Source organism: Lontra canadensis, unplaced genomic scaffold (genome assembly GCF_010015895.1).
Source record: "Lontra canadensis isolate GAN:19392208 unplaced genomic scaffold, GSC_riverotter_1.0 scaffold38, whole genome shotgun sequence".
Lineage (NCBI taxonomy): Eukaryota > Metazoa > Chordata > Mammalia > Carnivora > Mustelidae > Lontra > Lontra canadensis.
The window spans coordinates 7,342,788-7,362,952 of record NW_022631032.1 but is presented as its reverse complement, the minus strand read 5'-3'; the positions used below and the strand labels follow the sequence as shown (position 1 = coordinate 7,362,952).

General features: G+C 34.8%; 1 protein-coding gene across 5 annotated transcripts in view; it reads right to left on the bottom strand.

Annotated features, from left to right (window-relative positions):
- IQCB1 (IQ motif containing B1) overlaps positions 1 to 20,066 on the bottom strand; it is a 62,580-nt gene extending 42,514 nt beyond the window's left edge. The window contains exons 1-8 of one of the 5 annotated variants that reach the window (XM_032869564.1): positions 19,983 to 20,066; positions 19,275 to 19,376; positions 16,066 to 16,160; positions 14,550 to 14,661; positions 13,943 to 14,105; positions 11,643 to 11,772; positions 9,105 to 9,198; positions 4,552 to 4,651 (exon numbers count right to left, since the gene is read on the bottom strand). In XM_032869564.1, the coding sequence (XP_032725455.1) occupies positions 4,552 to 4,651; positions 9,105 to 9,198; positions 11,643 to 11,772; positions 13,943 to 14,105; positions 14,550 to 14,649 (587 nt within the window). In that variant the 5' untranslated portion in view covers positions 14,650 to 14,661; positions 16,066 to 16,160; positions 19,275 to 19,376; positions 19,983 to 20,066. Of the gene's footprint in view, positions 1 to 4,551; positions 4,652 to 9,104; positions 9,199 to 11,642; positions 11,773 to 13,942; positions 14,106 to 14,549; positions 14,662 to 16,065; positions 16,161 to 19,274; positions 19,389 to 19,431; positions 19,590 to 19,982 lie in introns of those variants that run through there. The other 4 variants (XM_032869562.1, XM_032869566.1, XM_032869565.1 and 1 more) reach the window with 4 other exon arrangements.
- Positions 20,067 to 20,165: the final 99 nt, after the last annotated feature.

Here is a 20,165-nt window from a genome sequence, read left to right as displayed (position 1 = left end):
TTCTTGGTATTAATTTTTAATTTAATTCCATTGAGGTCAGAGAACATACTTTGTATGACTTAAATCCTTATACATTTATTTTAACTTATTTCATGGCCCCCCAAATGGCCTTATGTTTGTAAATGTTCCATTTGCATTTTAAAATAATGTGCCTCCCACTATTGTTTTGTAGAGTGGTCCAAAAATGTCAATCAGGTCAAGTTGGTTGATAGTATTCAAATCTTAGGTAGTCATAATAACTTTTTATCTACTTATTCTATCCATTATCAAGAGAGGGGTATTGACATCTTTCGCTTTACTTGTAGATTTGTCTATTTCTCCTTGCAAGTCTATCAATTTTCTCTTTGTATCTTAAAGCTCTGCTGTTAGAGCAATAAACATGTTTTCTTAATGAACTGATTTTTACTATGAAATAACACACTAGTAATATTCTTTGCTCTGAAACTTACTTTTTCTGATATTAATATTGACACTCCAGCTTTCTTTTGACTAAGTTTAGCATGGTGTATCTTTTTTCATACTTTTACTTTCAACCCATTTAGGTATTTTTATATTTAAGGTGCATTTCCGGAAGGCTGCATATAGTTGGTTCCTATTTTTTCATCCAATCTGTTACTCTCTTCTTTTTAATAGGAGGTTGCCAAGAGTTTATATCTAATATAGACAGGTTTAAATGTTTCTTGATGACTACTTGTTCCACTGTCCTTTATTCACTTTCTTTTCTTCTTTTTTTTTTTTTACTACCTTACTTTGGAATAAGTATTACTTTATGGTTTGTTTTTACTACCCTTCTTGGCTTATTAGCTATAACTCTTTGTCATATTTTTTTATTGGTTGCGTTAGGGTTCTCAACATATTATCTTCAACAAGTCTACCTTCAAGTGATATACTACTTCATGTACAGGCTTCCCCTACTATCCAAAAGTAGAGTGTTCCTGTGAAACCTTTTGTAAGCCAAAATGGCATAAAGTGAGGAAGCAATTACCATTTTGTGGAAGTGAAAATCATCTTTGAATTTCTGTGGGTTAGCAAAAACACAGCAAAAACAGGTATGCAGGTCTTTTGTAAAAGCGAAGAGGCACACAGTGAACTTTCAGATAGCCAGGGAAACCTATTTATGTCGTAAGAGCTTATAACATTATGTTTTCTTCTTCCAGCATTTATGTTATTGTTGTAATATATTTTACTAACACATATGTTGCAAACTCCCAAATACATTATTTTTGTGTAATCAAATGGTATTATATTACATCATAAGAAAAAGAATCTCTTATAGTTAATTATTTGATTACCACTTTTGATATCCTTCAATACTTTGTGTAGATCTACTTTCTTTCTCATTGAAGGACTTCCTTAAACTTTTCTTGTCCTTTGGATCTCCTGGTGATTTCTGAAAAAAGTATCTTGCCTTTGTTTCTGAAACATATTTCCACTGGTTATAAAATTCTAGGTTTGATGGTTATTTTCAGTATTTTAAAGATGTTGCTTTGTATTTGTATTTCTTTGTATTGTGTCTGACAAGAATGTTGCTGTCATTCTTATCTTCATTCCTCTGTATATAGAGTCTTTTTTTTTTCCCCTCTGGCTGCTTTTAAGATTTTCTCTTTATCACCAGCTTTACTGCTTTGATTTCAAAGGTGTCTTATTTTACTGTCCTTGGGGGTTTGAAGAGCTTTTTGAATCTGCAAAATTATAGTTTTCATCAAATTTGGAAAATTTTTAGATGCTGTTTCTTCAAATATTTCCTTCTGACTCCACAACTTTCTTTAGGTACTCTAATTATGCTTACATAAAATTATTTGAAATAGTCCTATATATCATTGATTCACTGATTTTTCTTTCTTGATTCTTTTTGTTTCATTTTGGATTATTTTTATTGCTATGTCTTCTTCAGGTTCACCAATCTCCAATGTTAATTTCCTAACAATCTTATTTCATATCTAGTTTGTAGTTTTCATATCTAAAAGTTCATTCCGGGTCTTATATAGGTCTCTATTCAACTTTTTGAAAACATGGAATACAGTTACAGTGACTATCCTAATGTCCTATTAACTCTAGCATATATGTCAGTCTTTATCAATTGATTTTTCTCCTTACTGGTCCTGTTTTCTGCATGTTTGCAGGCCTGATACTTGTATGAATTTTATCTTGTTGGATGCTATATATTTGTATATTCCTAAAAATATTTTGGGGTTTTCTTCTGGTTAGAGATTTTCAAGTTCCATATATAAATCACATACAATCAATGATTAAGTAAAATTGTATCAGATTGGTAATGGTTCTGACCAAAACTAAAATATCAGTAACATTTTGTAAAACCAAGCCACCTATTGATCTGTGGTATGTTCTATAGCATCGTTATGATGGTAGATCCTAACTGAAAAATCTTTAGTTTGTAGTAACTGTAAGAAACTAACACTTTGTATTACTAAAGGAAGAGAAAAAAAAAAGAGATCAAAGCAAAGATGGGATGATGGCATAAGTGGGATTTTCTCATTTCTTTAAAGCCAGATCAAAATATAACCATTTCTGCTAAACTTCCTGCCTTTGTATACCTTACAATAAAGGTTTTTAAGATAAAGGCAGTTTCAAAAACCAGAGCAGTTACTCAGAAATAATTAGCTCCATCTGGGTTCTGCTTTTATTTTGTTTGGATGGTCCAGAATAGCACTCAGCCTAGTGCTAATTATCCCCCAGTACTGAGATAAAACCTTTCTGAGTACTCTACCAAATGTTCCATTATTCATGAAGTTTCCCACTTTGGCTGTTGGAGTTAGGCAATATTCTTGGCTCTGTGTGAATTTCTGGTACTGTGCCTTTTCACTGTTTTGGATTATTGTTCTAACGTTGGATAGTTTCCTTCCATGTATGTGCCAATCAGTACTCTACCAAATACTTAATCTCTGGGGCTCTCTCTCAGCTCTTTTCTTTGATGTTTTGTCTTATGAACTCTACCTGTTTTGTTCTCCCCAGACCCTCACCTCTATCTCTTCAACTCAGCTTGGCTAGGACACTCCTCCCTGAGCCACAGTCTGGAATCCTCTTGATGCTATGAGTTAGAGAAAATGTTAGGTTCACCTTATTCATTCCTTTTCCTTAGGGATCACTTTCTTTCATTAAGTCCACTTTCCTGAAAACTCCCTAACAGAGGGAGGGGAATAGTATCAGGGAGGCAGGGGCAGGGGGTAGGGGTAGTAAAGGTGGAGTTTCAAATACAACTGGTTCTGTTTTATTTTTTTGGAAAATAAAAAACATGAAACAAATACTAAAAAAACAAAAACAAAAACAATCTATTATTCGTAATTTGCCTATTGTTTGTTTTCTTAAGTAGTGGGGTAAATCCATTTCTATTATTCCACCTCAGTCACAAGTGGAAGTGAAATCCTGATGATTTTAATTCATTAGTTTTTAAGATCCATTTCGTTTAAAATCTATTTGGTACCAGTGCACAAGGCCAAGATTTTATTGCTTCACTTAGATTACTGTAGCTGTTTCCTCTAATTGCCTTGTCTAAGGTTTTGTCCCCCTTAAATTCTTCCTCCACACAGTAACCTGATTAATGTAAGTAATAAAATGTACTTATTTTTATCTACTTTAAAAATCTTTTAATGATCCCATTACCTACAGGATAAGATTTAATTTCCTTAAGACAGCATATATGCTCTTCATGACTTAAGTCTGCAGAACTTTGCAGCCACCTCCACATGCCAAACTTTAAATGCCAGCAACGATAAGTTGTACTCACTTTTTATCCTCAGCATGTTGTTTCTTATCTCTGTGCATTTGCTTATATTGTTACCTCTGCCTAGAAATACTGCTTTCTCTTCTTCCTCTCTGGCTAATTTTTCAACCTTGAAGTTTCACCTTAGGTGTTACCTTTTTCTGGAAGCATCACCCCTCAGCTTGGGATAGAAGCTCCTCTAGCACTTGTGCATACTTTTATACTTTTAACTTAGTATGTTATAATATAATTATGTTCATGGGCTGGTCTCTTCCACTACACTGTAAGCTACTTGAAGGCAAGTTTTATATCTTAATCAACTTTGGGAACCCAATGAGAGACATACACTTGGCACATAACAGATGCATAATAAATCCATATGGAACTGGAAGAGTCAATTATTACAACTGTGTATACTCTTTTTTCCATTTTAAGCTGGAAAACATTGCCCATTAGTTCTTTTATGCCATTCTGAAGCACCTGGTGTAACAGTAAGTTTGCAATTTGCTAAATAAATATATGATTAAGCATTTTTTATTGTGATCCTAATATTTTTCTTCAGATATCACCATATTTCTTCTCTAAGTCTGAGATTGGTCTAAAATCTTCTTAAGCTCTGAGATACCAATTCAACAATAAATTTCCAGTCTTTGATGGTATTGTATATTCTTTTCTAAAAGACAATGGTAATAACAGGGCTCTTGAAGTATCTTGTACAAATCATATGTAATTGACGATTTCAGCAAAACTGGAATAAAATTGGTAATGTTTCTGGACCAAAAGATAAAAATTATAAATACTTTGATAAATACTTTGTAAAACCAAATCACCTGTTGATCTGTAGTATGCTCTGTAGCATAGTCATGACTGTAGATCCTATTTGAACATTGTCAGTTTGAAGTAAGTGCAAGAAATGATCACTTTGTAGTACTAAAAGAGAAAAAAATTAAAATTAAAAGATTCTATGATACAGTTGGGGTTCATTTGTCTTTTTAAAACCAGATCAAAGCATGATCATTTCTGCTAACATTCCTGCTTTTGTATACTTTACAATAAAGAAGATTTTAAGATGGGCAGTTTAAATAACCGTAAATAAGTCATTCCATTTTATGAAAGGTATAAATAGAAAGCATCCAAAAATACTAAGCTAAGACTCTACTGTTATCTTCCATTAAATAAGAAACAAAATAAAACACATCCTAAATTTGAATCTCTTTCTAGCATTAAATTTCAGTGAATAAAATGAAATTTCCTGTGAAGAAGAGAGAATATGAAGGAATGGAAATGGTACATATGACCGTGAACAGCGGCTTACATCTGTAAAATATTGAATTATTTTATACAATGTACCATGTTTGCTAATATTTTGTCTTAAATAATAATGAAATTATTACTTACAAAACAACACTTGTTTTTACTGATTTATAATTTTTAGGTTCTGAGCAGCCAGTTATGAAGACCTGACATTGGATGCTTATTCAAGTTGTTTAACCTCTCAGAACCTGTATTTCTTCATCTGTAAAGCTAGAATAGCTCTCTCACAGACTATTGCAGAATGCCCTAGAACAGGGTAGGTTCCCAGTAAATGTCAGTTTCTATTGCCTTCTCCATTAATTGATCAGAATTTTAATTAAAGTAGGATCAGGTATGCAGACAAGGCATACCTGTAAATACATCCTGGCTTCCATGAAACTTTACTATTTACCTTTTTCTCTCCTGAGAGAACATATTTGATTTCTTTCACATATTAATTACTCTCCTATTTACAGAGTCCAAAATTTAATATTTTACTAAAGATCATTTTTGTAACATTTAACAACTTCAAAAAAATCAATTCCACTACTACTAAATATTTCTATGGTTTCTTATTTTCTATTACTTCAATAGTAAAAACATTCTTTTTTATAACTGGGAAAAGTATATTATTTCATTTTTGTCTACTTAAAGATGTTTTATTAGTAACTTTTTTAAACTCTGAATTCACTGAACTCATGTAGTATGTAGTATATATATATCTTTTTTCTATTTTAAAAAAGTTATGCTACAAGATGGGATTGGGAGGGAGATAAACCATAAGTGACTCTTAATCTCACAAAACAAACTGAGGGTTGCTGGTTGGAGGGGGGTTGAGGGGGTGGGGTTATTATGGACATTGGGGAGGGTATGTGCTATGGTGAGTGCGGTGAAGTGTGTAAACCTGGCGATTCACAGACCTGTACCCCTGGGGAAAAAAATATATGTTTATAAAAAATAAAATAAAAAAAAATAAAAATAAAAATAAAAAGCTATCAGCCAAAAAAAAAATAAAGATTCATTCTAAATATTTAAAAATGAAATGTGATGTATTGAATTTGATTCAAAATAATTTGTCAAAGCAGTGAAGTCGGGATATGTTTAAAATAAAATTGGCAATGAGTGAATGATTTTTGCAGCAGGGTAATGATATATAGAAATTCATTGAAACTTTAAAAAAAAAAAGTTATGCTACAATAATTTAATAAACAGTCATTCCATTTTATTTTTACAATGTTTGCTTTATATTATTATAAATAATAGATACAAATATAATTTATATAATAATATAAATAAAAACTCAATAAAACTTATATTTGGAGCCCTTATTTTGTTTTTCAAGGGTAGTTGTTTCATTGAGTTTCAAATAGCTATTTGGTCTCCCCCAAAAAACTGATACTTTTGCCCATTTAAACTTTTTATAATGAAAGCTTCAAGCCTACACAAGAGAGAATAATATCATGACTCTGCATGTACCGGTCATTCAACCTTATCAGTGATCAACTTATGGCCAATCTTATGTCACCTAGCCCACTCATTTCTAGCCTCCCATTTTATTTTGAAGCAAATCCAAGATACCAACTTATTTCATTCACAAGTATTTCAATATATATTCCCAAAAGATATGAATTATTTAAAAATATAACCATTATCTAACCTATATAATCACAATTCCTTAATTTTATCAAATATTCAGTCAGTGCTCCAATTTCCAAATATTATACAGATTTTTAAGTTTGTTTGAATCAAGATCCAAATAAGATCCACCCATTGCACATATTATACATTATAATTGGTTATCTTTCAAATTTAATCTATGGATTCCCCTCTACCATTTTTTTCCCCTTAGGTTTTATTTGCTGACAAAACTATGTCAATTGTCCTTTAAGCTTCCCACAAGCTAGATTTGTTAATTACATCTGTGGGGTATAATTTAATGTTTCTCTGACCTTCTATAAGTTGGCAATTGGAACTGGGGGATCAAAATGATGCAGGTTTGAATTTTTGACATCTACATTTCATATGTGAGGTTATGATGAGCCATTAGGAGGTACTTCTGAAATTTTGACAGTGATGGCTGATTAACTCCTAAATTTGTTCATTCATTAATAGTTGTACACTGGTCATATTCTACCTTTCCTTTCTCACCTATTAGCTGGAATACTTCTATAAAGAGAAATTTCTCCTCGTTGATACATAAGGGTCAGATAAATGGATTCTTCACTTACCAGTTTTCAAAATGAATTGGTTCTCTAATGATAACTTTTTTAATAGACTCACTATATTTGATGTGTTTCAATCCTCAGCAGTTATTATCCTATTACTGTTCAAATTTCCCATTTTTGGCTAATAGAAACCTCCTTATTTTGGCTCCTGAGTCCTTTTCACAGAATCCTAATAAACTCTGATTGCATCCTTTTTATCTGGTATTAAAAATACTTCAGGGTTACCTTGCATATTTTTTACCCCAGACATAAGAGTCAGTCTTTTCTCCAAAAAGCTGATTCTTTTTAGAGAGAAAGGTTATTGGAGACCCCAATTTTTACATGAATTTCACAACCATTTGGTTTTAATACATTACTGATATTTTAAACCTACAGACTGACCTGAAGAACACTGTCATTTTGTTACAGCTATTATTAAAAAAAAAAAAAAAAAAAGGCTTATTTTAAAAAGTTGTATTCAGGTGTTCTCTCTCTTGCTGTCTCTCTTTTTACTAGGTCTTTTACATTATACTATAGTAAAACTAAGTACTTCATGTTTTTGATAAAAGCTGTTTAAATTGGGAACTTTATTTGTTTCATAATGGGAAACTAAAAGGTAATGCTTTAAAAGAAAAGGAAGTATATAAGTATTGAGAGAGAGAGAGACAGAGACAGAGACACTGTTCTTTGGGGAATCATCGGACTTGGTTTCTGCATGTACTTAGCTTCAAATGGATATAACTCAAATAATGAATCATGGAACACTACATCAAAAATTAATGAGGTGGGGTGCCTGGGTGGCTCAGTGGGTTAAGCCTCTGCCTTCGGCTTGGGTCATGATCTCAGGGTCCTGGGATTGAGCCCCACATTGGGCTCTCTGCTCAGCGGGGAGCCTGCTTCCCCCTCTCTCTCTCTGCCTGCCTCTCCACCTACTTGTGATCTCTTTCTCTGTCAAATAAATAAAATCTTTAAAAACAAAACAAAACAAAACAAAAAACTAATGAGGTACTGTATAGTGACTAACATAATTTAAAAAATGGATATAACTACCCAAAGTATTAGTTATACTAATTGAAGAGGTTGCCTTTAGAAGATGGGAAATGAAGTGAGGCACAAGGACCAGGACTGTGTTCTTAAGAATCCATAGAGAACTATAAAACTATAAACTAAAAGCTATAAAACTAATGCACAGGGCGCCTGGGTGGCTCAGTTGGTTAAAAGTCTGCATTGGGCTCAGGTCATGCTCTCGGGGTCCTGGGATAAAGCCCAGGGTCAGGCTCCCCAGTTAGTGGGAGTCTGCTTCTCCCTCTCCCTCTGCCCCTTCCCCCTCTCTTGTGCACACTGTCTCTCAAATAAATAAATAAAATCTTAAAAAAAAAAAACAACTAATGTATATTTATATTTCTCAATATAAGTGCAGAAATATCCTATAAAATAACTTTCAAGGTCAGTAAAAGTTTCAATATATAAAAGCTTACTCTTACATGACTAGACTACGAATTAAGTCATATCTACTCTGTACAGATTTCTCTCACAGTAAGTCTAAAAAACAGGTGTAATCTTTAGAATTTTGAAAAATTTTTCCCTAAATTGTTAAAATTATCATTAATCCTTATCTTGGATTTGCTAAATAGAAAATGCTAAGAAGAAAATTATATTTAAGCAATTTTCTCCTTAATATTCACATTGTCAATGCTGGCTATTTAAAGCTGGAATTTCCAAATGGGCTTTTATTTTTTTGCATGTGGGGTTATTTCAATGTAGTTTTGTTTAACTGTGGTTATTTGTAAAGTTAATAGATGTATTTATTTTGAGGAAAAAAAAAATCAAGTTGTTAGCAGGTACTTTACAATGACTATCAATTATCTTAAAAATCTTTCTCTTACCATTGTAGATGAGTTGAACATGGCCTCCCAAGAGCCAGAAGAGAGAATCAGTCACAATTTGGAATGAGTGTAGTAATTCATCTTTTTCTTCACCCTTAATACACACACACAAACCCAATTTACTTTTCTGTAATTGCTTTATTTAAAAAAAAGAGAAACTTCTCTCTGGGGAGTCAGAGGACCTGGTTCCCAGATCTTAGCTATTCATGATCTTATAGCCTTTAGTTTCTTAATTTATAAAATTTGTGTTATGGTAGAGTAGTAACACAAATTCCCATAGTTCGTGCCACTTTAATTAAATTAATTAAATCTAGAAATGTGCAAAATTTATTTAATGCTAATATCCCTCAAAATGCCAATGGAGATGCTGGAAGAATTTGTGAGCTATTACATAGAAAGCCTATACTCTACTACTAAGTTTAATTCCCTGCCTACAATACTCTTTTTTTTTTCTAATTTCTTTGTGGTATATATTTTATTTTTTTTATTATTAACATAAAATGTATTGTTTCAGGAGTACAGGTCTGTGATTTACCAGTCTTACACGATACACAGTGCTCACCACAACACATACACTCCCCAATGTCCATCACCCAGCCATCCAATCCTTCCCACCTCCCTCCATTCCAGCAACCCTCAGTCTGTTTCCTGAGATTAAATGTCTCTTATGGTTTGTCTCCTTCTCTGGTTTCGTTTTGTTTCATTTTTTCCTCTCTTCCCCTATGATCTTCTGCCTTGTTTCTTATGCTGAAACCACTATCTTATCCATATTGTATGTCTTATTCAATTTCACTCATAATTTTTAGATTTTTTTTTTAATTGAAGACACATCTCAGGTTTTCTGTAAGAAATATCTTAAGATCTGGTCTACTTTACTAGCTTAGGCATGAAGTACAAGACAGTATCTATTCCTTATATACTTAAAGCACCTCAACTGGAATTTAATATCCCATGATGACTTAGTTATTCCTCTTCATAATTCATGAAAGTTGTGAATCTGCTCAATCTTTAATATAGCAGTAGGCCCAAAGGTATATATAGCCAAGAACTACTACAAGATAAAAGAGTTTCAGCTTTATAAACTTGTGATTCCTATAGGTCCTATAATCAAACTGAGCTGACATTCACAGAACATTCCACGCAACAAATGCAGTTCATTTTCAAGTATAGAGGCAGTCCTTGCTTTTTGCATGGTACCATGTTAAATGAACTTGAGCATATCAAAATCTTTACATGTTTCTAATATGCATGAGTTTCAATTAAGATAGCACTGTACAAAGCAAAGACAGCTTATAATGAAACATTCACCAAGATAAAAGGGCCATAAAACAAGTCAGAAAAAATTTCAAAGGATTGAAATGATACAGAGTATATTATCTGACCACCAAAGAATTAAGGTTGAAATTGGTAACAATAAAACATCAAGAAAATTCATTCAAATGTGGAATTTAAGAAACAAAACAAACCAGCACAGGGGGGAAAAAGAGGAAAACCAAGAAACAGACTCTTTAACTATAGAGAACAAACTGATGGTTACCAGAGGGGAGGTGGGTGGGAAGATGGGCTAAATAGGTAATGGGGATTACGAAATGCACTTGTGATGAGCAAGTGCTGTATGAAGTGTGCAATCACTAAATTGTAAACCTGAAGTGCTGTATGAAGTGTGTATGAAGTGTGTATGAAGTGTGCAATCACTAAATTGTAAACCTGAAACTAATATTACACTGCATGCTAACTAGCTGGAATTTAAATGAAAACTTTAAAAAAATTCTCAAATATTTGGAAATTAAGCAACTTACTTCTAAGTAACTGACAGTTAAAAAAAAAAAAAATAGTACATATAGCATTTAGCATAATCCACCCAAAAAAAGCTTGTTGGATTAAACAAGCCCTATGTTTGGGTTCAAATATTTCAACTGCAGAAGATCTGAAAGATCAGGGGCACCTGGGTGGCTCAGTTGGTTAATCCTCTGCCTTCGGCTCAGGTCTTGATCCCAGGGTCCTGGGATTGAGCCCCACATCTGGCTCCCTGCTCAGCAGGGAGCCTGCTTCCCCCTCTCTCTCTGCCTACTTGTGACTTTTCTCTCTCTCTCTGAGTCAAATAAGTTTTAAAAATCTTAAAAAAATTTTTTTTCAAAAAAAAAAAAAAAAAAGGAAGATCTGAAAGATCAAATAGAAAAAGTTGACCTTTATTGTTTTTGCCACGGAAGCTATTAGGAAAGTGCTGGGCCACAGAACAGTACTTTCCTCCACTCTAAATTAAAGTAAAAGGTATGTTTAAGGAAGATGCTATGGAAATAAATATCTATGGGTGCTGCTTAAAGTTAAGAAGCAAGGCAAATCCTTCAAAGTCATACAGTATGCTTCAGCCAGCATTTTAAAATTTCACACCTAGAGATTATTTTTGGTTATAATTTTAAAAATGTTTGAATCCACTACTCTAATTGTACTTTCAGCCAAGTACTGCACATGTGAAAAACAATGTGGAATATCTTCTCAAGAATTTTGGCTATTAAAACACTAAATAAACACATATACCTTAGCTGCATTGATGAAACATGTTTGCAATCGTCTCCCCAAAACCAGAAAATTTTCTGCAGCTGATGGGAGTAATTCATTGTAAAATTCCTCTGCATCTTCTCCTGGCTCCAAGCCCACACAGCAATGGCTGAAATAAGAGCACAAATCTGTGACTAAGTTTGTGTTAATTATAAATTTCAGTTGAATGCTAGAGCTTCTATAGACATGGTGCCTTAATGAGGATTTTTAGTTCTCTCTTTTGTTGCCAAGTCAAAAAGGAACTTCTGATGGAAAATAAGCGCTCCAACTTTCTAGAAAAATAAGTGGTGTGGACTTTGCCTGTACTTAGAGCCAGTACTCCTCTGTGTCCTAAAAACCTACTAGTCAACCTTTTGGGAAACAAAATACACTTGACTCACAAATAAGAAAAATAAGGCAAGTCTTCAGCTGTAAACACTTTAAAAGCAATACAGTATCTTGGGAGCCTAATTCATGAAAAACATTTGTGCTGTTATCTTTTAGACTTCTGATAGCTAAAAAATACCCAGGGTAGGGTTAGTCTACAAGGGACAGATTAAGAAAGCAAAACACTTTAATACCAATTCTACTCTCCAAGAGATCTAGTTTCTTAAAAAGTCTGCAAAATATCTGTCTACATATTCCTTATAGCAGAGGAGAAAACAGTAAAAATCTAGCTCTATTAGGAACACTTTGTAATTTACTTTAAAGGAGAGAAAATCTCTATCTGCCTGCCTCTCTGCCTATTTATGATCTCTTGTCAAATAAATTAAGTTAAAAAAAAAAAAAAAAGGGGGCAGCAGGCGCCTGAGTGGCTCAGGGGGTTAAAGCCTCTGCCTTTGGCCCGGGTCATGATCCCAGGGTCCTGGGATCGAGCCCCACATCGGGCTCTCTTCTCAGCGGGGAGCCTGCTTCCTCCTCTCTCTCTCTGCCTGCCTCTCTGTCTACTTGTGATCTCTATCAAATAAATAAAATCTTAAAAAAAAAAAAAAAAAGGAGAGAAAGTCATTTAGAGAAATGAATCCTCCTGAAACTGCTCATAAAGGTCAGTCCCTAGATATAAGATGGGTATACTCAAACCCCTCAATAATAAAAATTATTTGTGTAGACTACTATTAACAAGAGTCCCTAATCCAAGAATGGTCTCTAATTAGTAAATATTGCTGTCAGACACTTTTTAACATAATGTGAAGACACTGATAAATAATATTGACTACCCATGAGGATGCTATTAACTGGTGAATGAATGCTCAATTTGCTTTTTTTTTGTACACCAGTCCTAAAGTAATGCTAACATAGATCAGTTTCTCTATTTTGGTCGCTAAAGTTAATTATTTCAGAGTGTCTATTTTGATTGTGAACATTAATAAATAAAAATTGTTTTTTGTACATTCACAAACACGGGGATTTCTTAAGATCTGGATTCCACCCCAGAGAGCCTTAATATTTTCATGAGCCAAAATATCTAATCAAAACAAGGGCTTTATTTACTTAAGGAAATAATCTTGAAAATTAAAGTATAAGAAAAGAACATTATGTACATTTGTTAATTGTTTTTTCTAACTATACACCTTGAATCTGGCCTTTACGTAGTAACAAATTAGGAATAGCAGTTTTGAAAGGTAAGATCAATTAGTAATGCATGCTTTTAGTTACTTAATTGGGAAGTAGCTTAGGCACTGAGAACAACTGGTTTATTTTTTTGCCTTTTTAAAAAATAAATGATTTTGATCTTTTCTCTCAATTTCTAGCATGGCAGTAGGTCAGTACATGCTGCTTCTGAATTTTATTCACAGAATTTTGGTTACCTAATGAAATACACAATTAAGATAACTAAATCAATACAGCACGGAACAGCAAGTTTCTACATCTGTTCTCCTGTAGTATTTTGCTTATATCTTTCATTTCACACCTCTTTCATTCAGCCTTGTATGATAAAGTCACATAACTGCCATCTCATCTCTAAGTTTTTCCAGTGTAGAGTCGGTGCCATAGTATCTTCATTTTTTTCATATATTCTTTAATCAATAAAGAGTCTGTTAGGTACTTGAGACTCAGTGGTAAGCAAAAGACATGATATCATCTTCATAGGACATATGCAGCAAAATTTTAGACAGTGAAATATTCACAAATATAGTTAAAAACAATAATATATGGTATGAAGGAAAAGTACAACCATAACTTACCACAAAGAAAGTTGCCAGTGCTTATTAACCAGATGAATAAAAAGAAGCAAATGTTATAAGTAAGAATCTACTACTACATCCTCAGGAACAAGTGGACTTATTGCTTCACTTTACCTTAATATCTGTGTAAGCTGAGAAATTGTAGTCCAACCTCCCTGGATTCGAGAACAATCTTGACTGAGCACCAAAAGGCAATACTGAATGAGATCATAACAATATATATCTTGTTTGATTTTCTTCAACTCTGAGCTTCCTAAAGGTGTGTTGTTTATTATTTCTAAGGCAAAAGCAAATAGGATATACTTATTTTTGCTCAATAAATCCAAGAGCTTTTTGTATTTTTATAGTTTGAATAACAGTTAAAAACACTTTTAAAAAGAAAACAAAATCACTGCTTTATCACAAAGTTAAAATTTCTCTGAGCAAGTTAGAAACAAATGCCAAAACTATACCCATGATGGAATTATTCTATTACTTAAAAAATGTTAGCCAATCACAAAAAGATTTTCTTACTTTTTTTTTTTTTTTTTTTAAGATTTATTTATTTTGGGGGGTGGGAGGAGCAGCGGGAGACAGAAAAAGAGTCTTAAGTAGACTCTGGGCTGACTGCAGAACCAAATGCAGGGCTTGATCTCATAACCCTGAGATCATGACCCAAGTCGAAACCAAGGGTCAGATGCTCAGCTGACTGCACCACCCAGGGGCCCCAAGATTTTCTTACCTTTTAACTTCAACAGTATAACAGGGACATTCTGCTCAGGACTTTTTGCAACTTCGGCAGCTAGAGATAAGATCCTTGGGTCTGTACCTGTTGGCTTCATTTCTTATATCACCTATATTTTAACAGAATCAGAAAGACAAAGGTTAAACAGCCCTAAAACATTTGCTCCCTAAATAATGTCTGGAAAACAGTTTCAATATAAATAAAACTTTAACTTTGCTTGCTTTGGGAAGTGAAGGGTACATTTTTCGATTTCTTTCTTATAGAAGACTCTGGTTTTTCTAACTAAAATACATCTAAAAGAGCTACAGACTCCTATAATTTACTGTGACAGCTACAGCACATATGATTTATTATGCACTAAAAGTCATAAATAGTGCTAGATGCTCCATATTCACTCTTTCTAATCTGCACAGCAATCCTGTAATAGAGATTACTTTATCACAAAAGAGACACGAAGTACAGAAAAGAGCTAACATAGGCCTGAAACAAGATTGGCCCCTGGTTGGTGCCTAGGAACTTGGATTTTGGAAGGGTTTCCATCATTCCCTAATAAGAGTGGCTCACTGTGCCTGAAGTGTTTGTGTAAACAATGTGGCTTATGCAGAATGTCTGCTTTCCTCCCAGAAGTTTGAAATTCTAGTAGTTGGGAGTAGAGGATACCTACATGACCATCTTTCTTTTTTTTTTTTTTTTAAAGATTTTATTTATTTACTTGACAGAGAGATCACAAGTAGGCGGAGAGGCAGGCAGAGAGAGAGGGGGAAGCAGGCTCCCCGCAGAACGGAAAGCCCGATGTGGGGCTCGATCCCAGGACCCCGGGATCATGACCTGAGCCGAAGGCAGAGGCTTTAACCCACTGAGCCACCCAGGTGCCCCCATGACCATCTTTCAATAAAGACCTTTGTGACTGAGTCTCTACTGAGGTTCTCTGGTAGACAACACTTCAAAATGTCAGAACTCATTATAGGAAGAATTAAGTGTGTCCTATGTAATACACTGGGAGAGGATTCTTGGAAGTTTGCACCTTCCTCAGGATTTTGTTCCATTTGCCTTTTCTCTTTGTTAATTTTGCTTTGTATCCTTTCACTGTGATAAATCACAGCCACAAATATGACTATATCCTAAGAACTGTGAGCCTTCCCAGTGAATCACTGAATCTAGGGTTGGTCTTGGGGATCCCCAACACACAACTCAGAAATGAAATGTAATTACAAGATAACAAAAGCTTGTTTATAAATAGCATAGTAAATAAAATTATCTTAAAATTAAATAAAAAATGCATCCCAATTTGTTAAAACTTTACAAAAAAATTTTAAGGCATTCAAAGCTCAAAGATATCATTATTTAATGAAAAGTACAATCTTTACTTATATTTACTTACATGAATTAAGTACAGGGGTAAATGCTTTTACATACATCATCTTATTAAATCTTCACAACAGAAGTATGAGGTAGAGCCTGTAATCATCTCATTTTACAGATATGAAAAATAAAGCTTCAAGAAGAAACTTACCAGAATTCCACCAGCATATGATGGAGTCAGTATTCAAATCCAGATCAGTCTGACTCCAAAGTCTATGGTTTTAGCTACAATGTTAATTATCTTCCCTTCCATGTAAAACAGTAAAAAACACAAAATGTATTCCCAAATGACACTTCTAACTCACCCACTTTTAGCTATTATTCTTCACCACTGGCACCACTGTCCTTTATACCTAAGACTTGGATATAATACAAGCATCGAAATGTTACTCCTTTAAGTAAAATATAAATCACAAAAAAATTTGATAAATAAAATCTTAAAAAAATTTTCTGAAAATATTTCAAAGAAAGCCCACCACAGCTCCTGGTGTCACTCCTGGTGCATAGTAGACATACAACTTTCCAAGAGAGTAGATACAATTATCTCACTCCTTCCAGTGGCTGCATTATGCTATGCTTCCTTTGTAAGAGTGCATCAAAATATATTTAAACCACCTGGGTGTTCAAATGGGTGTTCCAATTTGTATTTCAACTAGCAACACATGAGGGTGTTCATTTTACTAAGCCTTCCTTAATACATACTGCTATCCTTTACATTTCTACTAGATGAAAAATGGCATCATCTTGTTTTAATTTGTATTGCTTTGATTATTAGACCAATTAGGCACATTTCATGTTCACTGTCTGCTTCTTCTTTTATATAGTTTCTATTCATATCCTTCAACAATTTATATATTGGTTTCTTCTTCTGTAGAAGCTTTCAGCTTTTGTTATGGATCTGAACCCTTTACCTTTTATATTGGCTGTAAACAATTTTTCATTGTCTGTCATTTATTTAAGTTTAAATATAGTGTCTCTATCACAGTTTTACAATTCCCACGTACTCAAGTGTAACAATCTTCTATTCTATGACATCTACCTTGGTGACATTCTTAGAAAGGTTCTCCCTACCTTAAAATCTAAAATACAGTCTCTTAATTTTTTCTGGTGTTTTTATGGTTAGTTTTAGTGCTATCTTCATTCACTTATATCTTTATATTTTCAATACACACTTATTCGTGAATGGTGTATGACAGAAACCTAACTATATTTTTTAAGTTAGATGAGGTTATAGATTTGTAGAAAAGAACAAATGCATACAGCTATCATAAATTCCTGAAGTAATATGTCATGAATGATATAAACAAAGCAATCTGAAATGTCACTTGGGTACATTTTTGAACTCTATTTAATTCATTAATCTGATTTTTTTTTTTTTTTTAATTCCAGGGCTGGTACAACCTGGTTCATTTTAATACATGTTTGGTGAAAATTCACACCAGTAGGTAAAACTCATACCACCCTTGGTTGCTGCCTTCTTATCTCTTTATTCACTGCCATTTACCCAGGGGCTAGACCAGTGCCTTAACCTATACCTGGTAGGTAGTTAATAAATATAAGCTGAAGCAGGGAATAAAAGTACAAACTTTGGGCATTTCAAAACTTACTTTTTTTTTTATTATGTTATATTAGTCACCATAGAGTACATCATTAGTTTTTGACATAGTGTTCATGATTCATTGTTTGTATATAACACCCAGTGCTCCATGCTATACAGGCATTTCAAAACTTTTTATTATTATGTTGTGTTAGTCACCATACAGTACATCATTAGTTTTTGACGTAGTGTTCTATGATTGTATATAACACCCAGTGCTCCATGCAATACGTGCCCCCCTTAATACCCATCACCAGGCTATCCCATTTCCCCACTCCTCTCTCCTCTGAAACCCTCAGTTTCCAGTAGTCCATAGTCTCTCATGGTTTGTTTCCCCCTCTTAATTCCACGCCCCTTCATTTTTCCCTTCCTTCTCCTAATTTCCTCCACGCTATTCCTTATGTTCCACAAGTAAGTGAAACCATATAACTGACTTTCTCTGCTTGACTTATTTCACTTAGCATAATCCCCTCCAGTTCCATCCATGTCAATGCAAATGGTGGGTATTTATCCTTTCTGATGGCTGAGTAATATTCCATTGTATATATGGACATCTTCTTTAGCCATTTGCATGTGGAAGAGCATCTCGGCTCCTTCCACAGTTTGGCTATTGAGGACATTGCTGCTACAAACATTGGGGGTGCATATGCCCCTTCTTTTCACTACAACTGTATCTTTGGGGTAAATACACTGTAGTGCAATTGCTGGCTCATACAGTAGCTCTACTTTAAACTTTTTGAGGAACCTCCATACTGTTTTCCAAAGTGGCTGTACCAACTTGCATTCCCAGCAACTGTTTAAGAGGGTTCCCCTTTCTCCATATCCTCTCCAACATTTGTTGCTTCCTGCCTTGTAAATTTTTGCCATTCTAACTGCTGTAAGGTAGTATCTCAATTTCTTGACTCTCTGCTTTCTTTTTTATTATAATACATAAACCTCAAATTTCTAAATGAAAGTCTTTTTTAAGTAAAATAGGCTTAAAACACTGTGGTTCCCCTCTAGTTAACATAATAAAACACCACTGAAACATTATTATCACCAAACACGTGTGTAGGGCACTATGTTAGATGCATCAGTCATAAGAATTTTATATGGGACAGATTCCCTGTTGTTCATGTTCTGGTTGGGAAAGAAAAAGTATACATGCATGTTTATACACATGTGTAAAATAAAATACTTAATTATATAAAATACTTTAAGTGCCAACTAGATGACAGAGATGATAAGAAAACAAACCACAGGGTCAGAGGAGTGGGCTTCTCTCAACCAGTTTTCTTATCTGTAAACAAAATAGCAATTCCTACTTTTTAGAATAATTCAAGATTTAGAAAAGAAAGCAGAAACCAAGGATGGTTCTAAAATATTGCCAGACAGTGGAGTTATACGTCAATAATGACAACCATTTGGAGAGACTTTACTATGTGCTGTGAATTGTTTTAAATCCCCTCATGTATTAATTCAATTAATCCTCTCAACAACTCTAAGGAGTAAGCACTATTATCCCCCCCACCCCCGATTTTAATGAAGGGCATATTTTAGTTTGCATGAAGTCACACTGTAAAGTAGGAAGCTGGGGTTGAAATACAAAAATTCTGGCTCCAGAACCTGAGCATTTAATTACCACACTAAACAATCTTAATACTTATTTAAAAAGTAGAATTTAAACAAGCAGATAGAGTAAGGGAGACATATGCATGTACTTGGCTAAAACGATAAATAGATGAATTTGACTAAGAAAGAGTAGAGTTTGATTACATACTTACCCTGAAAAACAAACACCGGTTGCGACAACCATCTGTAAACTTTTGTTGGATGCTTCTCCTCTAATACAACACTTCCCTCATCTTTACCATGAAATTCGTGAACTTTAAACAGGAAAAAAATAAAAGACAATTATTTTTCAATTATTAATGCTATTACCCTTTGCCACAGCAGGAACTTGGGCCTTGATCCTTTGGGAATTTCGTCTTCCTGCCCGTGCCTGTTACTGCCTCCAAGAATCACTGTGAAGGAAATAAATAAAAGAAGGCTACCTAATGCAATCTGGTTGCAACTGATCCGAAATCTGTAATTTCTAACTCCGAATCTTTTCTCCCCTTCCTCCCCGTCCCCTGTCCCGGTCCTAACACCACCGGGAACTTCTCTGGAAAAGATCATAAGGCGATTGCCCAGGTAACGGCGTCACCTCCAGTGAGGTCCAAGGTCCGAGACTCCGAGGCCGCGAGCTCCTTCGCTCCGGATTCTAGACCCAGCCTCGGCGGTACCAGGCCTTGGGCAAGACACCGGGCCTTGTGCCCCGCTCTCGCCCCTCCCCGGGCCTCAGTTTCTACTACAGATCTCCACAAAAGGGCGCAAATCCTCCCGCTACGAGCGGCTATGTGCCGGGACGCTTGGCCCCGAAACCCTGTGGCCTTGGCTTCCCGGCACCTCGAGATTCTCTCCTTCCACAATCGCCACCTCAGGTGGGTTACCTCATCCTCTCTTCGTGTTCTCCTCCAGGAGACCCTGCTCCCACCAAGCACCTCAGCTGCGCGGCCTTCTCGCGGCGGCGTGCGTCGCAACGCGGGAAAGGGCCTGGAGGCGGGACCAGGATCCTCGGAGCGAGGGGGCGGGGCGTCCCCTCCGGGCAGCCAGTCAGCACGCGAGAGGAGCCC